General features: G+C 51.6%; 1 protein-coding gene across 1 annotated transcript; it reads left to right on the top strand.

Moving 5' to 3' along the window:
- The first annotated feature begins 434 nt into the window (after positions 1 to 434).
- On the top strand, positions 435 to 18,487 carry TRAIP (TRAF interacting protein). Its single transcript, XM_009996959.1, has 15 exons — positions 435 to 439; positions 601 to 658; positions 1,889 to 1,972; positions 5,942 to 5,981; positions 8,594 to 8,721; positions 11,420 to 11,514; positions 12,113 to 12,226; positions 13,166 to 13,253; positions 14,720 to 14,809; positions 15,026 to 15,114; positions 15,882 to 16,037; positions 16,238 to 16,286; positions 16,825 to 16,950; positions 17,480 to 17,530; positions 18,359 to 18,487. Exons 1-15 carry the CDS (start codon positions 435 to 437, stop codon positions 18,485 to 18,487), a joined length of 1,302 nt encoding a protein of 433 aa, XP_009995261.1.
- Positions 18,488 to 20,160: the final 1,673 nt, after the last annotated feature.

The raw sequence follows: 20,160 nt of genomic DNA, 5'->3' as shown, positions 1-20,160 counted from the left end.
CACAGCCGTTGCACCAGCAGCACCGCCCGGGCTCACTTCGCCTCCAAGGACCGACGGAGGAGGAAGAGCTTCCAGAGTAACCTGCCAGCTCCAGCTTGCTGCCTTGCTCCAAAAATAAACTGTTCTGAGCCTGACGCGATAGCTTGGCTGCAGGGTGCATTAGTAGCTTTCCCGTGGAGCCCCACAGGTTTGAATTCATCCCCTCACAGAGCAGAGACCAGCCTGGTCACTTCTGGGCTCTCATATCCTGCTGTGACAGCCCTTGTGCTGCTCTGCCTGTGGATCCCTTCATTCCTGCCATGCTGCAGTTGTTCAAACAGCCTCTCCCAGGGAGATCTGAGCTCTCTAAAGGCTCTGCCCTGGCAAATATAAGCTGGTGTGCTAAATTCAGCTGGGAATTGTCTTGGAGGCGAAGGTAGCGTGCGCGTGCTGGAATGCGGTGTTCCCGTTAGCTGTACCTCTGGATAAGATGTGTGGGTTTCTATTCTTAATTTCTAAGGAGTGGCATCCTGCTGTCCCCTGGTGAGCTGGGGGGTGGCCCCTGGGAGCAGTGCTCCTGGGCTTTAAGGATTCACTGTATGTTTTCCTTTCCTTCTTCAGTCTCATCCAGTGGTTTGACACAGCGCCCAGCCGGACTTGCCCGCAGTGCAGAATCCAGGTAATGCCATCACATCTGTACACATCTGTATTGCTGTGGCACAATGCTCTGCTTGGCAGCACTGAGGAGCCATGGTCTGCACCAGTGGTGAGGCCAGGACAAGGTTCATAGAGAGAACTTTCTCTCCCCAAAAATGTCTCCCTAAAGGCCTCAAGGGTGAAACCCCATGAGCCAGCCTTCTGATCAGAAGGAGTGGTCTGAGGATGCCCTGCTGCTGGCCACATTTTAGCTTCTCTAGGAAGGGTCCTTGGGTTTTCATGGCTGAGTATTGGCATAATGGTGGAAAGGGCTGGAAGGGGTTAATCAGGACATCTGACCTGTGTATCTGGAGTACCCTTCTGCTTCCCTTCAGATCAGCATCCCATTTTGCTGGTCTTTATATGGAATGCCTGTTTGGCAGCCCTCAGCCCCTCCTTGAGGAAAGCAAAGGCTGGGGAGGGAAGGAAGGATGTCCTTGCCTTTGGAGATGGGAAGCCAAGGCTTGGGGATCCAGTGGCTTAATTGAGACCTGAATTTCTCTGAAGCTTCTGTCACCGGCCTTGAAGCCCCCAGGAGATGGGGGGCTGCAGGAGAAGTTGCCTCATGCTCAGATGTGGATCTTCAGCCAGCTGCAGCTTGGGCTTGTTCTGTGTTTGTGCCGCTTTCCTCCTTTCAAGGTCTTGGCCTTTGTTCCTTCCCTGACTTGTTGATTCCCTCAGTTCTTCACTGCCTCTTACATCTCTGGGTTACCATGGAGTTATCGCGAAATAACATCTTCTGTAGCAGTAACTATGCAATTAGCTGGTGTCATGACTGTATATAATACTTAAAACACAAAGCTGTAACTGCATGGGGGAGGTGTGGAGAGCTATCAAATTCAATTACAGCACCTTCTGCCTGCAGAAAGCAGCACGTACTTCTGTCTTAGGATCTGGCACCGTGTTAGCTCAGCGTCAGCTGCTTGGGCCTTGGCTGCCAGAGAACAGGCTGCGCTTGGTTCAGAAATGTCTGAGTCTTCCTGGTGCAGCTCAGGAGTTTGGTTGTGGTCATACTCCCAAAACTGAGGGGGAGGTCTGCTGCTGTTCTGAGGATCCAAAGCAAAGCCTTGTAGCTGATGGTGTTGAGCACATGACCTGACTTGTCTTTCACTGCCTTGTCACAACATGGTATCTTCTCCCCCTCCACCTATCTTCCGTATCCGTTGTGTTTCCATAGCTGTGCCCATCACCCTCTTCTGTCTCCTGTGTTTAGGTCAGCAAAAGACACATCATCAGTAAGCTGTTTTTTGATGTTGCCCCAGAGGAGCAGACAGCACCAGATGCAGAGACTTTGCAGGTAATGTAACTGGGTGGTTCATCCATTGTGTGCTGCTCCAGTGTCTAGAAGACTGGCCTGGGCTGCTTGTCCTCTGCCAACTGCTGCTGCTTGTGGTGGTGCTTACTGTGCTGGGCTCGTGTTTCAGACCTGAAGTGTCTCTTGCCTGTCTCTGTTCTGCCTCTGAGCCCTGGCCCAGTCTCAGCTCAGTTGTCAGGAAGTCTCCATGCTGTGGGTTGGAATTCCCCCTGACCAAATCTCCTGTGGTGACTCCTGATCCAGCACCAAATAAATATCCAGGTCCTGCTTCTCACTAAGGTCTCAAAGCCTTTAGGATGAGGCTGCAGAACTTTTCCAAAAGGCAGGAGAATGAAAATCCCACATGCAATGAACTGCTGCAGGTGTCTGTGGCTCAGCTGCATGTGAGCCCTGCTAACCCCTCTGGAAAGGAGGGGCTGTTGGAGGAAGTGCCACCTCCTTCCTTCTCTGCAGGTAGGTTTCTTTGTGTGAGGAAGCAGGGGCAGGGTGGTGATAAAGTTGTGCTTTCCCAAGAGAATTTAGGAGAGGGACTGCCTGAAGGTGCCCCAGCAGTGACGGACAGTGGGGCCCTGGTGGAGGGTCCTGGCTAGAGCTGGGCTGCTGAGTGATGTTCTCCCAGTGCCACCTTTAGGTGTGGACAACTGGGGGTAAGAAGAGAGGACACAGAGGGGCTGTTCCATATTCTTCGTAGCTTAGTGTGGCTGAAACTTGGCTCCTTGTGTCTTGGAGTTATCTGTTCCAAGAAAAGTCATAGGTTGACTTTGGTATAACGGGACGCTTGTACCCTCTTGTGTTTAGGATCAGCATGTGCAGCAATTACCATAATTAGCAGTTGCCATGGCAACACTTTATGTATATCATATGCTTTTAAAATCAAGCCAGCCAGACTCATGCCTGTGGCAGCACCACTCATGAAGGAGCAGAAGGCCAGAGCCTGTGCTGGGGAAGTGAAAAGCCCCCTCTGGGCCCTTGTAGCCACGTGCCCCAGAAGCAGCTCATTGGCTCGGGGCAGATAAACATGCCTTGAGTGCACATCCAGATCTGTGCTCACAAGTGTAAATAGAGGAGTGACTCAGAACTGGGCTGACTGGAGAAAATCACCATAGAAAGGATTTCTGTTCCCTCTCCCCCTTGCCCCAGGAGCCCCAGTGGGTTCCCCCAGCCTTCCCCTCCTTCATCCCCTCATTGTTGAAGAGCTGGTCTCTTGCTTAAGGGCAGGACTGGAGCTACTCTTGCTCAACAAGCTTGATGGTACCTTATCCTGAGGGTTCCTTGTGTGGCTGTCAGAGCAGCATCCAGGCCTGAGCGTGTGGGCACTGAGGGCACTATCTAACAGGAAAATAAAATATTTTCTGTGTAGATTCATGTAGTTCATTTGTGTGGGCATTTGCCACCCTGTGCTCTCATTCAGGTTACTGCTGGGCTCATGCTGGTTTGTCACCAGTTCCATGCTCTATGCTGCCTTTTTTCTGGAGGACATGGAGCACCTTGGGAACATGGGTGACCATTGTGGGTGGGATTTAATGTCCAGCTAGACTGGAGTTTTGTCTGCAATGGGGTACCTGCTTTTGGCCTAGGTGGGAGTTCAGCAAGGAAGGCACATGGTGGACTGTCCTTGGGCTCTTTAGAAGCTGAGAAAAAGATTGGTGACTTCCTGGGCCTGAAGTGATTTCACCTGGAAGGGCCCCACATCCAGGGATTGTTGCCAACTAGTGCCTGTCCCTCCAACAGCCTGGGCACAGAGCAGCACTTGGCTCTGTAATCAACAGGAGCTGTGTCTGTGCAGCCTGCAGATGTCCTGAAATGAGTATTTGGCTTCCTGCCATGAAAAGGTTGGCCTGGAGTGAGGGAGAGTGCTTCAGTGAGAAAGCTGTTTGTTGTCCTGGGGAGACAAGCTTGGGGTACTCTTCTGAGAACGAGTCTTACACTGCCAGTTAAAAGTAGTTGGAATGGCTCCCTCATAATCTGAAACACATTCCTGTTGTTGCAGAATTCTCCAAATTGTCTTTGGTGGTGGTCTTCACTCTTGCTTCTGCTCTGAAATGTATGTGATAAAAGGAGTGCTGAGGCTGTTCTGCTTTCTGCTGAAACATGGGAGGGAACTGGTTCCCTGGAGTAGCTGCAGACCACGGGCTGAATGCTGCAACATGTCTAAACATTTCTGGGTGCCGAGTCTGGGTTTATCTTGCATTGCTCTTAAGAATGGTCCTCAGTGATCAGGGCAGTCTCCATGTTGCTGTTCCCAAAACAGGAAAAGTGAGTTTTGGGAGTAACACCGTGGTAAAGCTGTCTGGAACCTGACATTTCCAGTCACTTGTGATCTGAAGAGCTAAGAGCCTGTCATCCAAAGGAGACTAGGAACCTTCAGCTCATTCAGCTTGGCAGAAAGGAGTCAGGAGGAGGAGGATTCGTGCCTGTAAACCTGCTGGGGGGGGATAGAAACCTGGGAGGAGAGCTGTCTGTGTGCGGTCAGGATAAACTTGGGAAAATGTGGTCCTGTAACTCAGGCTGGCAGTGAGAGGAGAGCTTCTGTCAGAGGAGTGAAAACTGGGAGCAGCCTTCAGGTGCAGTGGTGGAGGATGGGGGATTTCAGATTAAGTTGATGAATGAGGTAATGTTACATAGCTGCCTGCAGTAGCCTGGGATTTCTTTGCTATCATGCTAATTAGCACATCTTGTGAGCTCACTAATCGTTCCTAATAGGACTCTGAGGAAGCTACTTCAGGATAGTTCCTGCAGCAGAGTTAATACCATGTCAGCCCTCCAGCTGTTGTCCCCTTGGGGGCAAATCCAAGTCAACTCTAGGCTTTGCACTTAGTCCCCTCTGCTCACTAGGCTTTACATTCCACCTTCTCTTTCCTGTCTTTATTGTCACCATCAGAGTTTTGCTCTGGTCCCCTCAGATCAATGGTCACTGGTTCTGCTATTCTCAGCTCAGATTTGCATGTAGCATTCTGGGTTGCACAGATTTGTGTGCTTTGCCTCAGCGTTGTTGGCATTTTACTGTGGTTTTATTCCACTGCAGTTCCTGCCTGACTTGTTCTGTGCTCTCTGCAGTTCTCTAACACAGCTTTTGAAGTCATCTCCTGTCGACTCTCTCCTGTATATATTTTGTGCATCAATTTTAAAAAAATGTGTATTATATATAGATAGCTTCTCTGTGTAACCTCTCTACATTTCCTTTGGCTATTTGCCAGTGCTCATAAGGCAGATCACTTTGTTATCTAGAATTTAAACCACAGGCATTTGCTTCCTCTTGCTGATCCTTAGTGAAGGCATTACAGACACTTGATCTCCCCCAAACCCTTGTGGCACCCAGGAGTCGCTGCACGACCTCACTTTGGTGTAGATTGGTTGGTCTGTGATCTGTTTATGGCCATTTGACTGAGCTGTTAGTTCATATCAGCATCCTGATCTGCAGTGACCTCAGTGTCCATCAGAATGCTGGCTGGTGCATTTTGATTATGTGCTTGGTTACCTTTTCAGATGCTTGGATATATCCTACTGTTTCCCACCTGCAACTGATTAAAGTTGACTTCAGTTCAAAGCAACTCTCAATCCAGTTAGTCTGGCAACATCTCTGCCTTATTGCCTTGTTTAGGTAAAACCTTATAAAAATTGTTCCAGTCTGATTTCCTGTGTTTCCTTGAGAGCTTTCCAAAATTATTCGGCTAAAACAAGATGACTGACAGTGTGAGAAACACAAGGTTGACAAGGCTAAGGCAAAACTGGGATCTTCTTTTCTCCCCCTGAAGCATGCCAGTTGGAGGTGCTGTTTGCATTCCCCATGATGTAGTTGCTGAGAACTTGGTGCTTGCTGCTCTCGTGTTCCATCCTTAGCACCTGGTCTGTGCAAATGTCCTGCTTAGACACCTCTTGGATCTTTTTAAGATCTGGTGAAAGCTTCTCTGCAGGGCATTTCCTAATGGGGTTTTCTATGTTGTGTTTCAGAATGAACTGGACGAGGTGAAGGCTCAGCTCTCCATGAAAGGTGAGTTCCAGCTACCTGCAGGGGATCAGCAGCCTGGGCTGTGTCTGTGCTGGGTGCTTTGTCCAGGCCTGAGGAACCCCTGTGCAGAGCCCAGCCTGTTCTGAGGCCAGAGTGCAGCCTGCAAACTCTGTTGCTGGAGCAGCTTCTTTAGAGCTTTTTCCAAAGCAAGCTACCTAAAGCTGTACAAGGCTTGTGTGACAGAGCCAGAGTCCACAGCCTTGCCCAGCTTTGCTGTAAAAGGGGAGCTCTCTGCAAATCTAGAGACATACATGCAGGTTTTTGCCTCTCTTGCTAATCACAAGCTACAAAAGTGCAGCACAGCTATATCTGCTTTCAGCCAGCCTGCTCCAAAGCTCTTGGTTTGCTCACTGAGAAACTCACAGCTGTATGTGACGAGGGCTTGTTCCTTCTAAGAGATGAGGGGGGTAAAAGTGGTGCCCAAGCAGCAGTGGGAAGGCTCTGGGTTTGTTTGGCTGTTGCAGTGTCACGTGTGTCGTGCGAAGAGCAGACGGAGTTCAGCGTGTGAGTTCCCATCCTTCCCATCTTTAATTTTAGAGGATGTTTGAGGGAGGCAGGAAAAGCAAAAGCCTTGGAGACTTGTCGATGGGTTTTAAGCATCATCTGTAGGCAGCCTGTCATCAGAACATGAGTCATGAGCAGTGCAAGGAAAATGTCAGTCTGAGTGACAGAAATCCAAAGACACACTAGCAGAAGTGGAGGGGGGGAATCTTTAAAGAATGCTGGGGGCTCACCCACGCCCCGGGAGCCGTCTTTCCTGCCTGCACGAGACAGGCATGAATAGCCAGGAGACTGAGGATTTGGTCCTTAGCCTGAGAGCAGAACTGGATGGTCTGCATGTCTCTATTCTGAGGCCTGTTCTCTTGCCAGCTCGGTTGAGTTTAGTGAGTTGGTAGAGAGCCAGATCTGCTGAGGAAGGTGGCTGGGATTCTTGCTAGGATGTTATCCAAGAAAAACTGCTCCAAGGCCTGCTCATCTTCTCAGCTTCTGGTGAGTAGAGGTTGGATTTGACATTCCCTGTCCCGTTCTCTGTTCGTACTGGAAATGAGAAGCTCCTTCCCACCTCCTGCCTCCTTTGCTGTGGGCACTCTGCTCTCTGGTGGTTCTTGTGTATAAATTCTTTATGTAAAGATGTGCTCTGTGCTGCATGCTGTAGAGGAGCTGTGTAATTGTCAGTCTTTGCTCAGCTTGCAGATGGCTCTAGAGGTGCAGAGCTCAGAGCAGACCCAGCAGGCTCTGTGGGAGGTGCTCTGAATGAGTTGAAAACTCATTCCTGCAGCATGGGGAGGTTTGACTCCTGCCATCTGCTTCTGGGCGACTGGGAGCGGAGGAGGGGGAAGCCCTAACTCTTTTGGTGGATGTGGAGTCCCTGCAAATGCAGAGGAGCATCTCTAGGCTGTGCTGCCTCTGGCAAGGATGGGTTATTCAGATCAATGGAGCAAAAATGCTTTACTTGGAAAGAAATTTGTTTCTTTAGCCACTTGTGTGCTTCTGCTGGAATATGTTGTTCTTTTCTTCCCCAGTTCCACATGGCTCTTTTACTGTCTGATCGAGCAGTGAAGCTGCACTGCAGGTCATGCTTCCATGGGACATGGTGGCACAATGTGAATCTGCATTGTTTGGATAGAGAAACAGCTGTTTGGAAAGGCACTGACTGGCTGTCCTCTGTCATCAGGCTGGAGCCATGGAAATCTTTAGCAAAGACAGAAGATGCTGAGTTGAAGAGTTTACCCTGCTTTTCAGTAGGATTAGATGGAAAGGTTGCTGCTTTCCCTCATTGCCCAACTGCCTCAAGCTTTCCCGTGATGCTGGCTGTTCCCTGCTTACAGATGTCAGCTCCTGATGGTGTTTGTTGCTTTGTGAGCTGTTCCTCCCTTGTCTCAACAAAACACATTGAAATCCAGTGTTGTTTTCCACCACCTTCTCTGGTGGTCATGAGGCACGTGCTTTGTTCCTGGGTTGCCTGAGTGGGGAAGAACAGTTTTTGTGACTTGCAAAAAGGGGCTGCTCTGGGGAATCCACTCAAGCTGTCGTGTGTCCTGCAAAGGCCTAGTGTCCAGCAGAGCTCTGCTTCCCTGCCTCTTGCCTTTTTCTGTTGGTGCTGTGGCAAAGGTAGGTTCCGCAGTGTGGTGACAGAGAAGCATGGTGGATCACTGCACACAGCTGCCCCACAGCCCCCAGGGGGCTTCCCCACGTGTAAGGCTCCATCAGGAAGAGGATGAGCTGGGGGCCCTGCTCTCCAGTGCTGGGACAGCTTGATGTCACTCAAGAACAGTTTTCCTTGTGCAATCCTGGCTGTGAGAACATGCAAGAGTTAAGATGCAGCAGCTTAGTGGTAGCTGGGCTGGCACTGGGAAGCTATTAAAGGGAACTTGTTATCTTTAGTAAAGAAAATCTTGAAGCCTGCTGGCACTGGGAGAAGCAATTGCTCAGCACAGACCCTGGTGCAGACAGCACTTAGGGAAATGAGTGGCCAACTCTGAGCAGCCTGGAGCCTGAGACTGCACGTGGCGTCTGTCTGTTGTGCTCCTGCTGCTGTGGGGCAGCTGCAGTCTGGGTGAGCAGGCCATGACCTTTCTCTTTTTTCTCTCCAGAGAAAGAAAAGCGGGAATGCCAGGCCATTGTGGATGGGCTGAGGGACACTCTGGATGTGCGCAATGCCACAATAGAGTCGCTTCAGAAGGTGCTGGGAGAGACAGAGATGCTGTGCTCCTCTCTCAAGGTACCTTTCCTGTCCCCAAGAGGACTTCAGCACTAACCATTGTGCAGTCGGGGTTAGTTTTGTTGAAGATGTCTGCAGACCCTACTCATGATGTGATTGTGTTGGTTGGATTTTGGGTCTAGTGCCTGGACACTCCTGTCTCCTTAGTCTCTGGATGACAGCTGGGCAGTGCAGCTGAGTTTCCACAGTGGGTTTGTTCAAACAAAGCCAGGGCTGGAGGTCCCTAGTGCACTCCACCCGGGGGTGAGTCAAGAGGCATCAAAGCCAGACTGGAGGCTCATGTACAGGTGGCTTTGCATTCAGAACAGAGGTGGCCAGTGTGGGGGAGAGATGCCAGCCCAGCCTGGGGGACACTGGCTGAGCCTTGCTAAGGAGGTGGCAGTGCTGATGGTAAAGGCAGCAGTGTGAACAGAGGGAGGGAACTGGCCCCAGTGTCCATTGCTTGAGACACTGGCTCCCTGCAGACGAATGTTCTTCTGAAATGGGTTTAGGCCAGGTGGGATTCAAGGAAAATTAGTTTCTTAATTTCACTAGAGGAGAAATCAAACTGAAATATATGGAGGAGGAATTCCAAGCTTCAGTTGAGTGGGATTTGATCCAGCTAACTCTCCTGTCTCCATTTGGTTGCCAGGGCTTTCCTTAGGTTAGTAATGTGAAGTCCAGGAATCAACTATTCCTGTTGTGTTTCTGTGTGCTGTGACTCAGTGTGTAGTCATGTACTGTGCGTAAACAGCAAGTGGAAGAGAGTAAGAGCAGGAGCTGCTTTGTTGGGATGACTTGTAGTGAGCAGAATGACTTTGCCTTGGTGCTGGGCTGGGCAGTGTCTGCTGTGTGATGATGACGTGTCTGTCACCAGAAGATGGGGCTTGGACAGCCGGGGTTGGTAGCTGTAGGCTGAAAGGCTGGGTAGGGGTCACTTGCACTTTCCAAGATCTCTGCTCTTTGGAGTGCAGATATGACACAATATCCTAAACTGCATCATGTTCCTGGAGCTGCAAGGCGAAGTAGCCCAGGGAGAGCTTGTAGATGGGTTGCGGGGTTGTCTTGCTGTATGTCACCTGCAGCTGGGCTCTTCCTCAGAGGAAAGTCTGGGAAGCCTGCTTGACACTAGCAGTGTGGTGCTATCACAGGGCAGAGGGAATTAATGCCAAACAGGCCTTGCTGTGAGCCAGCACTACTGATTTTGTCTCCTATGGAATTATATCCAATTTGTTTGGGTGTGAAGGCAGCCTGGGCCTGTACCATGCCAGAGATTCTCCTGGGATCCCAGCTGTAGCAGTGGCAGGACACTTCGGATGCTCCCGACTCCTGCAGAAACAATTACAGCAGCGGAAGCCGGTGCTTGCTGCTCAACTCAATGCCTCTGTGCTTGGCTTTCCTGCCTGGCACCTCAGGAGGAGGCTCTGTTGTTCTCTTGCCTTTTGCAAAACCCTCTGTATATGTTTAAGTCCTTCTAATGAAAACTGGGCAGGGCAGAAGGATTAGGGACCTGGAGATATCTTTTCTGTGGTGTTCAGGGCTTCCCAGTTGAATGCCAAGCTCTGTCTTATACTGCATCATTAAAGATTAAAGCACTGAACTTCTGCAGTGAAAATACAGGCTTAACCAGCAGTGACGCAGGTCAAGCCCACAGGCTGTGAACCCCTCCTGTCTTCTGCTAGCAGCTAGTTGCTGCCGAAACCTTGTTTTTGCTGTCCTTCCAGCCTGTCTGAGGCTGGGGAGTCTGCTCTAACCTGGCACAAAACACTGCTTTGGGGATCTGAAGTGAAGGGAGCTCAGGTCAGGAAGAGTCAAAGATGGGCTTTGCTTAAGCCAGAGCAACACATGAGCCTGCAGTGCTGACCCTCTGCAGAGTCACAGTGGTTTCACAGCCATTTGTTTTTTTTCTGTGGCAGGAAGCAGATAAAATCCTTAAACTTCTGCGTGGCAGGGAGCTTTCCAGGAGGAGGGTCTTTGGCCAGGCCTCTCCTGGCGTCAGCAGTGTGCTGAAATCAGGCCCAGAACCTTTTGAAGCTGCTGTGCAAGGTCCCCAGGCACACACGAGCCCAGACAACACAGCCACATCCAAACGGTGCTAATTCAAGGCAGCTTTCCCCTGTTCTCTGCCAGACTGCAGAGCTGCGCGTTTTCAGCTCGGCTGAGGTTCTCGGTTGCTGCTGCCTCTGCTGGAGAGCCTGGGGAGGTGATGGCTGTGATCGGCTTCAGCTTCTCCAGGCAGGTGAGAGAAGTGCCCAGTGGGTGCCTGGTTTGGCTGATATCTTTTTTTTTCATTCCTGAGTGTGTTTGAAGCAGCTGATGGTAAGGAGAGCTGGGAGGCTTAAGCAAAGGTATCAGCTGTGCACAGAGGAGAAATCAATAGCCAGGTTTGCTTGCCATGGGCTCCCTTGCTTTTGAAAAACTAATAGTGGTTCTGGACAGGGTACTGCACAACCCTATGAGCAGAAATGGAAGCTGAGACTGTTTCTGCACCAGACTCATCTTGTGATGAGCACAGAGACTCTGCTGCACTCACCAGGAGCTGAGCGAGAGGTGCAGCGGGAGGGAGCCGAGCTCTCCCTAATCCTGGGCTGCTGAGGTGCTGATGGCATTAAGAGCCAGTGTACCCTCCCAGCTGCCTGCAGTGCGCATAAGCCAGGATATTTCTCTTAACAATCCCTGGAGCCTTCCTAACGGTCTGTGTGCACTTGCTTCTCTGCAGAAGCAGATGAAATTCCTGGAGCAGCAGCAGGAGGATAACAGGAGTTCAAAGGAGGAAGCCCGTCGTCTGCGGAACAAGCTGAAAACCATGGAGCGGTGAGATTCTGGGCCTTGCAGGCTGGGCTGTGTGCCTCCCCCTTCTCAGAGAGGGAGGAAGGGGTCCAACTGTGCTGCTGCAACATCCACCTCCACACACGGGGTTGTCTTATCCTGTAAGTTTGGAAACTGCAGCATGAGCACCTTGCCTGTCCATGTGCTTGTCCCTGCTGTGTCTCTAGGCAGTTGCTCTTTAGACAGCAGCACGACATGGTACTTTGTGCGCCCTGGCCTCATCTCTAGTGCTTCAAGTTGTGGCTACATGCCATTCCTGCCATCAGGGGACACCGAGGGAGAATCCCAGCCCAAGAACACTCGGCCACAGGGCTATGTGGCCCAAGAGCTGGGCCATCAGCCCTGTGTGCAGTATGTGTGTACAACTGCCCCTTCTCTAGTCTGTCCACTTGGTGCTACTCATCCCTAGCAAAAAGCCCTGCTTGTGGTGGGGCAGTTGTCTCTCTTCCCCTGTGACACCCAGAGTGTATGCAGCAGGAGCTGAGCCTGCATCAGCTCTCTGGGAGGGATCAGGGCTCCAGTCTGTTTCCCAGCTCTGCTTGTGACTCATGAGCTCAGGATACTTTTTCTTTTTTTTGTGCAGGATTGAGCTGTTGCTTCAGAGCCAGCGCCCCGAAGTGGAGGAGATGATCAGAGAGATGGGAGTTGGGCAGGCAGCAGTAGAACAGCTTGCCATCTACTGTGTCTCCCTGAAAAAGTAGGTGCTGCAGGCCTGGCACGGCCAGCTCGTGCTGTCCTGGGTGTGCCCGGGGGAACCCTCTGAGTCCCAGCATGCACGCAGGCTCTGGGGCTCTCACTGCTTGTTTGGGCCTCCAGTGGGTTTTGACTGACAGATCCTGGGGACCTAGATTGGAGCCTGTCACACTGAACTGTTCCTGTTGTCACTGTAGTAACATGTGTGTCACCATGGGAACGGGCTCCAGAGTTGTCAGTGCACCTATGAGGAGATGACGATTATTCCCTCCATGCTCCTCTCATGCCTAGGGGGGAATGAGTGGATGAGGGGTTGCAGGTTGTACCCTCTGCTCCCTCTGTGCAGCTGTGGCCTTGGGCACTCTCTGGCAAGGCAAATCCTCACTGCTGCCCTCCCCTACCTGGACATCCATCTGGTCCTGCTGGGCAAAACCAGGGCTTCTTTGGGGCCCTTCTGATGGCAGCTGAATAATTGCAGCTTTGATACAGAGCTGTAATGAGGCAAGTGTCCCTGTGGTGTAATTGGGAATGAATGTGCACAGCCAATAGTCTGAAGTCTCTGAAAAGTCATTTAAAGCAAAGTCCTCTATTTGCTGCCAGCATGTAGGCTGCTCTGTTGTCTGTCTGTCTTTTCCCCTGGCTGTGTCTGGATCTGGTTTCTCTTTTGCTGGTGAAATCTGTTCAGGTCCTGTTCTCAGGCATGGGATCCCATGCAGGTTTTTTCTCCCCTGTGGTGCAGTGGTATGTTTGACATGCTGTTTGGTCAGTGTTGATACATTCAGCTCTGTTCCCTAAGGGGTTTTGTGTCTCCTGTTTTTTGGTTTGTTTTTTTTTCTGGTGGTTCTGCAGTTGCAGAGCTTCAAATTAAGCATCTTTGCTCGTCTCTGAGAAGTTCTAGCTTATTCCTCTCACAAACAGCATGACTCTTCTGGTCTCTATGCAGGGAATATGAAAACTTGAAGGAGGCTCGGAAGATCTCTAGTGAGATGACAGAGAAGCTGAAGAAGGAGCTGTTTTTGGTCAATAACAAGGTAAAGGAAGGATGAGAGTGGGCAGGGTGACATGCGGTCTGTAGATCCCTGTCAATAACTGTGGCCCCCTCCCACACTGAGCACTATGTGAGTAGATTGGGTGGTGTGGCAGTGTCAGGATGGGATTTCTGGGTCAGGGTGTGATGCTGTGGTGAGTGAGCAGCTCTGGGGCTGTTTTCAGGAGTGCAGTCTCTGGGGACACTGGTGGGGCAACACGTACAGAGCCAGCTGCAGTTGGGCAGCAGCCTGGACTAGAAGGCAGTAACACACAGGGACTTTACTGCTTTCACTGGGCTCTGGAAGTAGAACTGCCTTCATCCTGCCACGTGGTCAAGTGTGAGCTGGCTCTGCCACCAGCCTCTTGCTGATGCGGAATCGGGCCCCTGGGAAAGGTGGAAAGGGTTTTGGAGCCAACACCAGTTGAGCAGGGCTTAGCCCTGGCTTGGCACAACCACAGTCACACCCAGCCTATCCTTTCATCTGACTGAACTGGGCCAGGACTCCTGTGTGTTGCTGGGCCCAGGCAGGAGAAGTCTCCAAGCTGTGGTGAGGATGTGCAGGTGGCTCTGGTGCAGAGCCTGCAGCTGCTGATACACCTCTGCTGCTGTGCTTCTCCTCCAGCCCTTGCTAGGCTTTGTTGGCTTGGGTTAGGAACTGCTTTCTATTGGTTCTGGAAGCAAGTCCTTGTGAAAGTGTGTGCACAAATGTTTCCTGGGACATGCCTGTCCAAGCTCACATTCTGGGAGACTGTGGGTGGGTTTGGCCTAGCCATAGCTTTTGTGGTCCCCTCCAATGGAGAACGAGATTCTCAGATCCCTGAGATGCTCCCCAAGGAAGGTAACCCCCTCCATGAGGTGCTGCTGCAGGAATGGAGCTGCTTCTGGCTGAGTTCATGCCAAGCTGCAGTCACCAGCTTGGGTCAGGAGGATGCGAGTCAGTGCACGGGGCTGATGGGGAGCTGACTGTACCGTCACTCTGTGGGCTGGTCCAGGCCCCTGGAACCACAGAAGTCTCTGATGTGGTACCAGGCCATGCTTCCCTGTTGAATCAGGCTTGTCCCTGTCCCAGTGCTGCTGATGCACAACTATCACCCAGTCTGTGGTTCATAATTCCTGGGATTTGGTTCATCTGAAGTTCCACAGGAATTCAGAATGCAACCACCAAGTGTTACAGAAAGGAGAAGCTGTCACCACCAGGCATAAATGCTCGGGAAGGGCTTTAGAAAGGTTTCTGCTGGGCAAGCAGCCCTGGAGATCCCTCTGCAGGCAGCTTAAGGAACTGAGCAGGCAATGCATCGGAGCATTCAGCTGTTCGGATACAGGAGAGGTTGGCGAGAAGCTGCCTTGGGGAAACCAAGCTCTGAAACGGGGGAAAGCAGCGGGTGTCACAGAATGTGCCTCTCCTGGGGGACCTGCAGCCTCCCCTGCTAACTGGTGCTCTGCTGTTTGGGGGGCTTTATTCTGCAGCTGCAGAAAACAGTTTCAGAGTTGGAGAAGACAAAGGAGGAATTAAAAAGCACCCAGAAGGATCTGAAGAATGCGGACAAGGAGATCTTGGTGAGAATTACCTTTCCTCAGTCTGCAGTAACTGGCAGCTGGCCACGGCCTGCAGCTGCAAAGCCAGGAGTTATGCTGGCTTTTGCTCAGTGACTAGATTACCCAGCCCACCTTACTTCTTTTGTCTGCCCCACGTCTGAGCTTCACCTTTATGGAAAAGAGGCAGAGTATCTGATACTCAATCTTTCCTTATTTCACTGTCTACTCTCCCTCCAGAGTTTGAAGAAGAAGATAGACATCCTGCAGGATACTCTGAAAGTCCCATCTGTAACCAGAGAGACACTCAGTCGACTAGTCTTAGAAAGGTGAGTGAAGTGCACCCTCAGATACAGGCCAAGAACAGAGATGGTGAGTCCAAAGAAAGAGCTGACAGTTGAACTAGCTGGGGAAGCAGGAATTTGCTGGCCTGGCAGGCATTGCAGTAGCATGGTCATCTTGCTCCTTGTATCCCATTTTCTGTTCTGGTTGTTTTTTGTTGTTTGTTTTTTTTCTTTTCTTGTTGCTGACAAGATGGTGTTTGGTTTACCTGGAAAAAGTGTGTTTTGCAGGGTTAGTGTCAGGATGGGACAGAAGAGCAGACTGGGTTTTGACAAACGCTTTGTCACTATGTCCTGCCAGGGCAATATCCCTAAAGCTGCTCTTCTGGTTACCTCATAGTTGGCCTTCCAGTGAGCATGGCCTGGTGCATAGGGACCAGAGATCTTAGCCAGGCAGAGGAACCTAGCCTAAAAATGGCTTCTTTTACATTTTTATCAAGGCATTTTGTTTGAGGAGCTTGGGCTGCTACCCCAGTACAGCAAACTGGGTTGTGCATATGGAGCAGCAGCATGCCAGTATCTCATTTGAGCCCTGAGTGCTGCTCTTGTAGCATGGACCACTTGAGAGCCAACAATAGCTCAGGATGTTGACTTTGGGATTGTCCTTTCTGTGACTTGAAAGCAGAAGGGGGCTCTGATCCTGATTTCACTGCTGCCCTTCAGCTCAATAGCTGGCACACAGCTCTGTCTTGCTCTCCGATGATGGGTGGCAGGGGGTGGCCTCCTGGTGGCTGACACTGTGCATGGCCTTGCAGCCCTGCTCCCGTGGACCTGCAGCACCCGAAGCTGCACTGCCCGGCCGACAGTGATGAGATCAATCTAGATGCCACGTTTGATGTGGACACCCCTGAGCATCCACCCTGCAGATCTCTCCTCAGCCCTGCAAAAAGGCGGAAGCTGGAAAAAAAGCCGTGAGTTTTCCCTCCTGTTTCTGCTTCTGAAGGAGATGAAAGTTTTGCTTCTTTGGAAGTTGCTGTGTGAGATCAGATGGCTCTACAGCTGCCTGATGTTATGCTGCAAGTTTCATCATCATCTGCTTGGCCTTGTCTGTCCTTGCCAGCTTCACTTGAACAATAAATCTCTGCTGATTTGCTCCTTGGGCTTCTTACAGGCCTCCTGTGGTAAATCTGGCGAAGAAAGTTCTGAAGGAAGCAGTGGAGGTAAAAGGACTAATCTTGAGTTTTTACACCATCTCTTTGATTCTGCTGTTAATGAGCTTGGGATAAAGGACCCATTTTCTCCATGTAGGAGATGCTGTGACCATAGACCAGCCCATCTGTAGTACCACACAGTACATGCTTCAAAGTGTTTTGCTTCACAGTCTCCTAGAAACACTGTATTGTTGCCTCAGGCCTCCTGGAATTGGGCAGGAGAGGGAGGGTGGGGACACACGTGCTTTTTGCTGATTATCCTGTGTCACATGTGCTTGGCAAACATGCTGTGGGGCTGACCATAAGGGCTGTGGGGTCAGTGAAAAGAGGCTGTTCTCCCAGCCTTGCTGGGTGCAATGTCTTGCCTTCCAGGAGCTGCTCCACAGGAGCTCCAGTGGGAGGTTTGAAGCTGCTCTTCTTTGGCCTGACACGTGGTATAGCAGTAGCTACTACCCTAAATATCTGTGTTATTAGTGCTCTCTGCATGTGGACTAAATTCAGCAGATCATGCTGGTTAAAGGGCTTTTCTTGTTATTTTGTGGGACAGAACTGGGCAGATGATCTGGAGGATGATGCTCTCAAAGGACTCTTGCCAGCTTTCATCAGGAACTCTGTTCTCTCCAAGAAGCCATCTTCGGGTAGCTTGCTGGGTCCCCACAAAAACATGGGCACTGTAAGTAGGACTGTTCAGCTGGTGAGCCTGTTGAGGGCTGGCACTGCACACCTCTGTCCTGAAGTGACCCTGCAGGAGGAAGGGAATCAGGCTTTCACCTTGCCACATACAGTGTGTGGAACATAAATCTTGGAGCGTGACCTGGCTACTTCCCAATTCTGCAGAGCTCTAGGGATGGCAGATGCTCATTCCCTTCCCGGCATTAGATTAAATGGCCCTTCATGTCCCATTCCTCCACCTCCTTGGAGCTTTGGGTGTTTTCCTCATACTCCTCAGACCCAAGGGTATTAGTAAAGTTTGGGTATCTTGGGCACATTCTGAAACAAGCCAAGCCTTCCAAGCAGCAGGATTTTGTCACTGGAACTGTCTTTTTCCAAAGGTGAGGGATGAACACAAGTGCTGTCTCCAGGTTCTTGTGACCCCTCCCTAGTACTGTGGCCTGCAAGGGTTCCCCTTCCCCATTACCCACACGAGGAGAGGTCACCAAGGCTCTGCTGCTGCTCCAGGCTTATTTCTTTCTCTCTCCTAGGTGAGGATGGGCTACAATGGCTTGGGAGGTAGAACAAAGTTCATACAGCCTGTATCCTTTCCTGCAGCTCATGTGGCAGCAGTGATGCTGTGGGGACCTCATCTTTGTTCCTTCTCTTCAGTCTCAGTCATCGTGGTGAGTCCTGTCCCCCAGCCAGCCAGAGGCTGGGATCCTCAATGAACCATCAGGCTTTTCTCTCTGTCTAACTCTGAGTAAGTCTGAGCTCAGCAAAGGTATCAAGGACCTGAACTTGCCAAGAGCATTATCAGGCTCATCCAGAGCAGTGATATCAACTAGAAATCACAATTTTCAGGGGCTGCCTGTGCCCTGAGCAGCACCAGAGTGCAGCCTCCTCCTGGATGTGTGCCCACCAGCCTGTGCAGCCAAAGCCTTTGTCATGACCTTGGAGTGCTGCTTCTCTGGCCTTGCTGGTGGGGTGGAGGAACCCAAAGGCAGGGAGATGCTTGAGCAAGTCTCTGGGGCCAGCTGTGCCCAGGCTGCCAGCCTGATGTGGGCATGGCCTGTACCTGCCCCTCAGTGCTGCAGGGTGTCTTCTGTGTCTCTGAAGGGCATGGGAGTTAAAAGGGACTTGTTGTTCTAAGGGCTTTTCCTTGGGGTTGCTCTTCTCCCCTGCACTACATCCTGGCTTTGCCATGCAGGGCAGATATTGAAGCTCCAGTGGATGTGCTTAAACACAGTTGTGTGTGCAAGGGGATAGCACAGACATGGGAAGCATTCCCTGACTCACAGGGAGTTCTTTGGGTGCACATGGGTGGCTAGGCCCCAGGCCTGTGGTTCAGGCTGCTCTGCAGCAGATATTGGATCACTGGTGTCTAGGGGATCGTGGTCTGTACTTTCCTTGATAGTTTTTACCTTCAGACCAACCTGACAGAGATCCGTCCCTTAGCTGTGAGGCGCAAGAAGAAGAACCTCTCCAGGCCAGCACCTGCAGCTCCCTCCACGTCTTCCAGCAGCAGCCAAGCCCGGCTGGACAGTTTCCTGCAGTGACACCCCTGCCCTCCCTGGGGAGCAGTAGGGCAGGGTGGCTGCAGGGCACAGTCCCTTGCCTAGAGCCTGGCACCAAGCTGGGCAGCCACTGCAGGGGGCTGTTTGCAAAGCACTGATGCTGCCATGGGGGGTGAGACCAGCTGCCCTGGAGAGAATCCTGGCCTTGCAGCAAGCTGACAGGAGACCAAACCTCTAGCTATGTTTGGACTGATCTACTCCACTCCTTTTACCCTTCCTTTCTCCTATTTTCATGCAGAATAAAAAGGGTTTTCTCATCTTCCAGCCTACTCAGAGCTCTGCAGTTGCTGCTGGGCTTTCTGACATTGGGTGGAACTGCATTTCTTGGATGCAGCTGCAAGGTAAAGAATGTGGGCAGGATGTCTGGGAGGTCAGGCTGGAGCAAGAGTGGGGAGGAGGGACCTGGACCAGCTCTATGCCTGGTGTTAATAGCTCCAAGACAGTTTCCTGGAGGAAGGTGTGTGCAGGGCAGACCAGTGCTGGCCAGCATTGCTGCAGGGGGTGTCTCTCCATCACCCAGTTAATCCCCTTCCCTCTTGCAGCCCTGTGTGGGTTGGGCAGACCCACAGACAAGCCTGGGGGATGTTCTGCCACACCCTGGTTTGGGCCATGGTGTCCCCTGCATTTCTGCAGACTTGGCACTGAAATAGCTGACCTGGGGAGGAGGGTGTTGGGGTGACTCCCTGCCCTGCTTAGGAACAGGGGGGTTGGTGTTGCTGATTTGACCTCTGTTTTTGGCACTTGTTGGTGTGAAACACTTTATTATGAATTTCTATTTTTGTAATGAATTGGTAGATGTTTTTGTTCCATTGAAGCTGGTTTCCTTGCTGCTTTGAGGGTTTGGAGAAGCCTGCAGTACTGGAGAATGGCTTCAGGGGAGGTTAGGGAGATTGATGGACCTGAACCTGCCTGAGGTTCCTCAGCTGGAGACATGGGGCAGGAGCTCCCATCTTGCCTCATGGCTGTAGTGAGGTTGCTCAGAGAAGAGTTGGAGATGCCTTGCTACACCACTCAGCTTTACAAATCCAGTATTCCCTATTTCCAGCTGGTTGCCCTGGAAGCCTCAGTTCCTGGGCTGGCTAAATGTGTGTCTTTGGGGAATAAACCAGACTGCTGTGTGCATTGTTAGCACAACTGGCTCCTGAGTGCTTTCCTCTCTGTTGCAGCCTCGATGCAGAGTGTGGGGTGATGGATGTGCCTGACCCTCATGAAACCTTTGGTGCCACCTCTGAGGAGATGGGCTGTGGTGGGAGGGGTGCCCATCCCTGGGGCAGTGAGCAAGGCCAACACCTGCCAAACAGGAGCTGGCTCTTGCCCACATCGCTTGGGGCCGAGTGGTGAGTGACACGGAATGGGTGGAGAGGTGAGAGGAGTCTGAGAAGGGTGTTCAGAGGGCTGGGAAACAAGCTGGGGGGTAGGGTGGGGGGACTCCAGAAAGACTCTTCTAAGGTGGTGAAGGGCTGGTTGCTGCAGGTGAGGGAGGTGGGCTGCCATCCTGGGGTGCTGGAGAACTGCAGATGTGTGGGCAGGGCCAGTCGCAGCTGGCGGTGGAGGGACTTGAGAGGGGCTTTTGGGGCTCCCCTCTGCTCCCACCCTGCTGCGAGGACCTGTCGGTTTCAGCACAGCCTCAGCTCCCTGTGCCCATGGGCTGGGTG

This window comes from Chaetura pelagica, unplaced genomic scaffold (genome assembly GCF_000747805.2).
Source record: "Chaetura pelagica isolate M959 unplaced genomic scaffold, ChaPel_1.0 scaffold24, whole genome shotgun sequence".
In the NCBI taxonomy this organism is placed as follows: domain Eukaryota; kingdom Metazoa; phylum Chordata; class Aves; order Apodiformes; family Apodidae; genus Chaetura; species Chaetura pelagica.
Note: the sequence above shows the minus strand (reverse complement) of the source record. Positions and strands in the feature narration are given on the sequence as shown.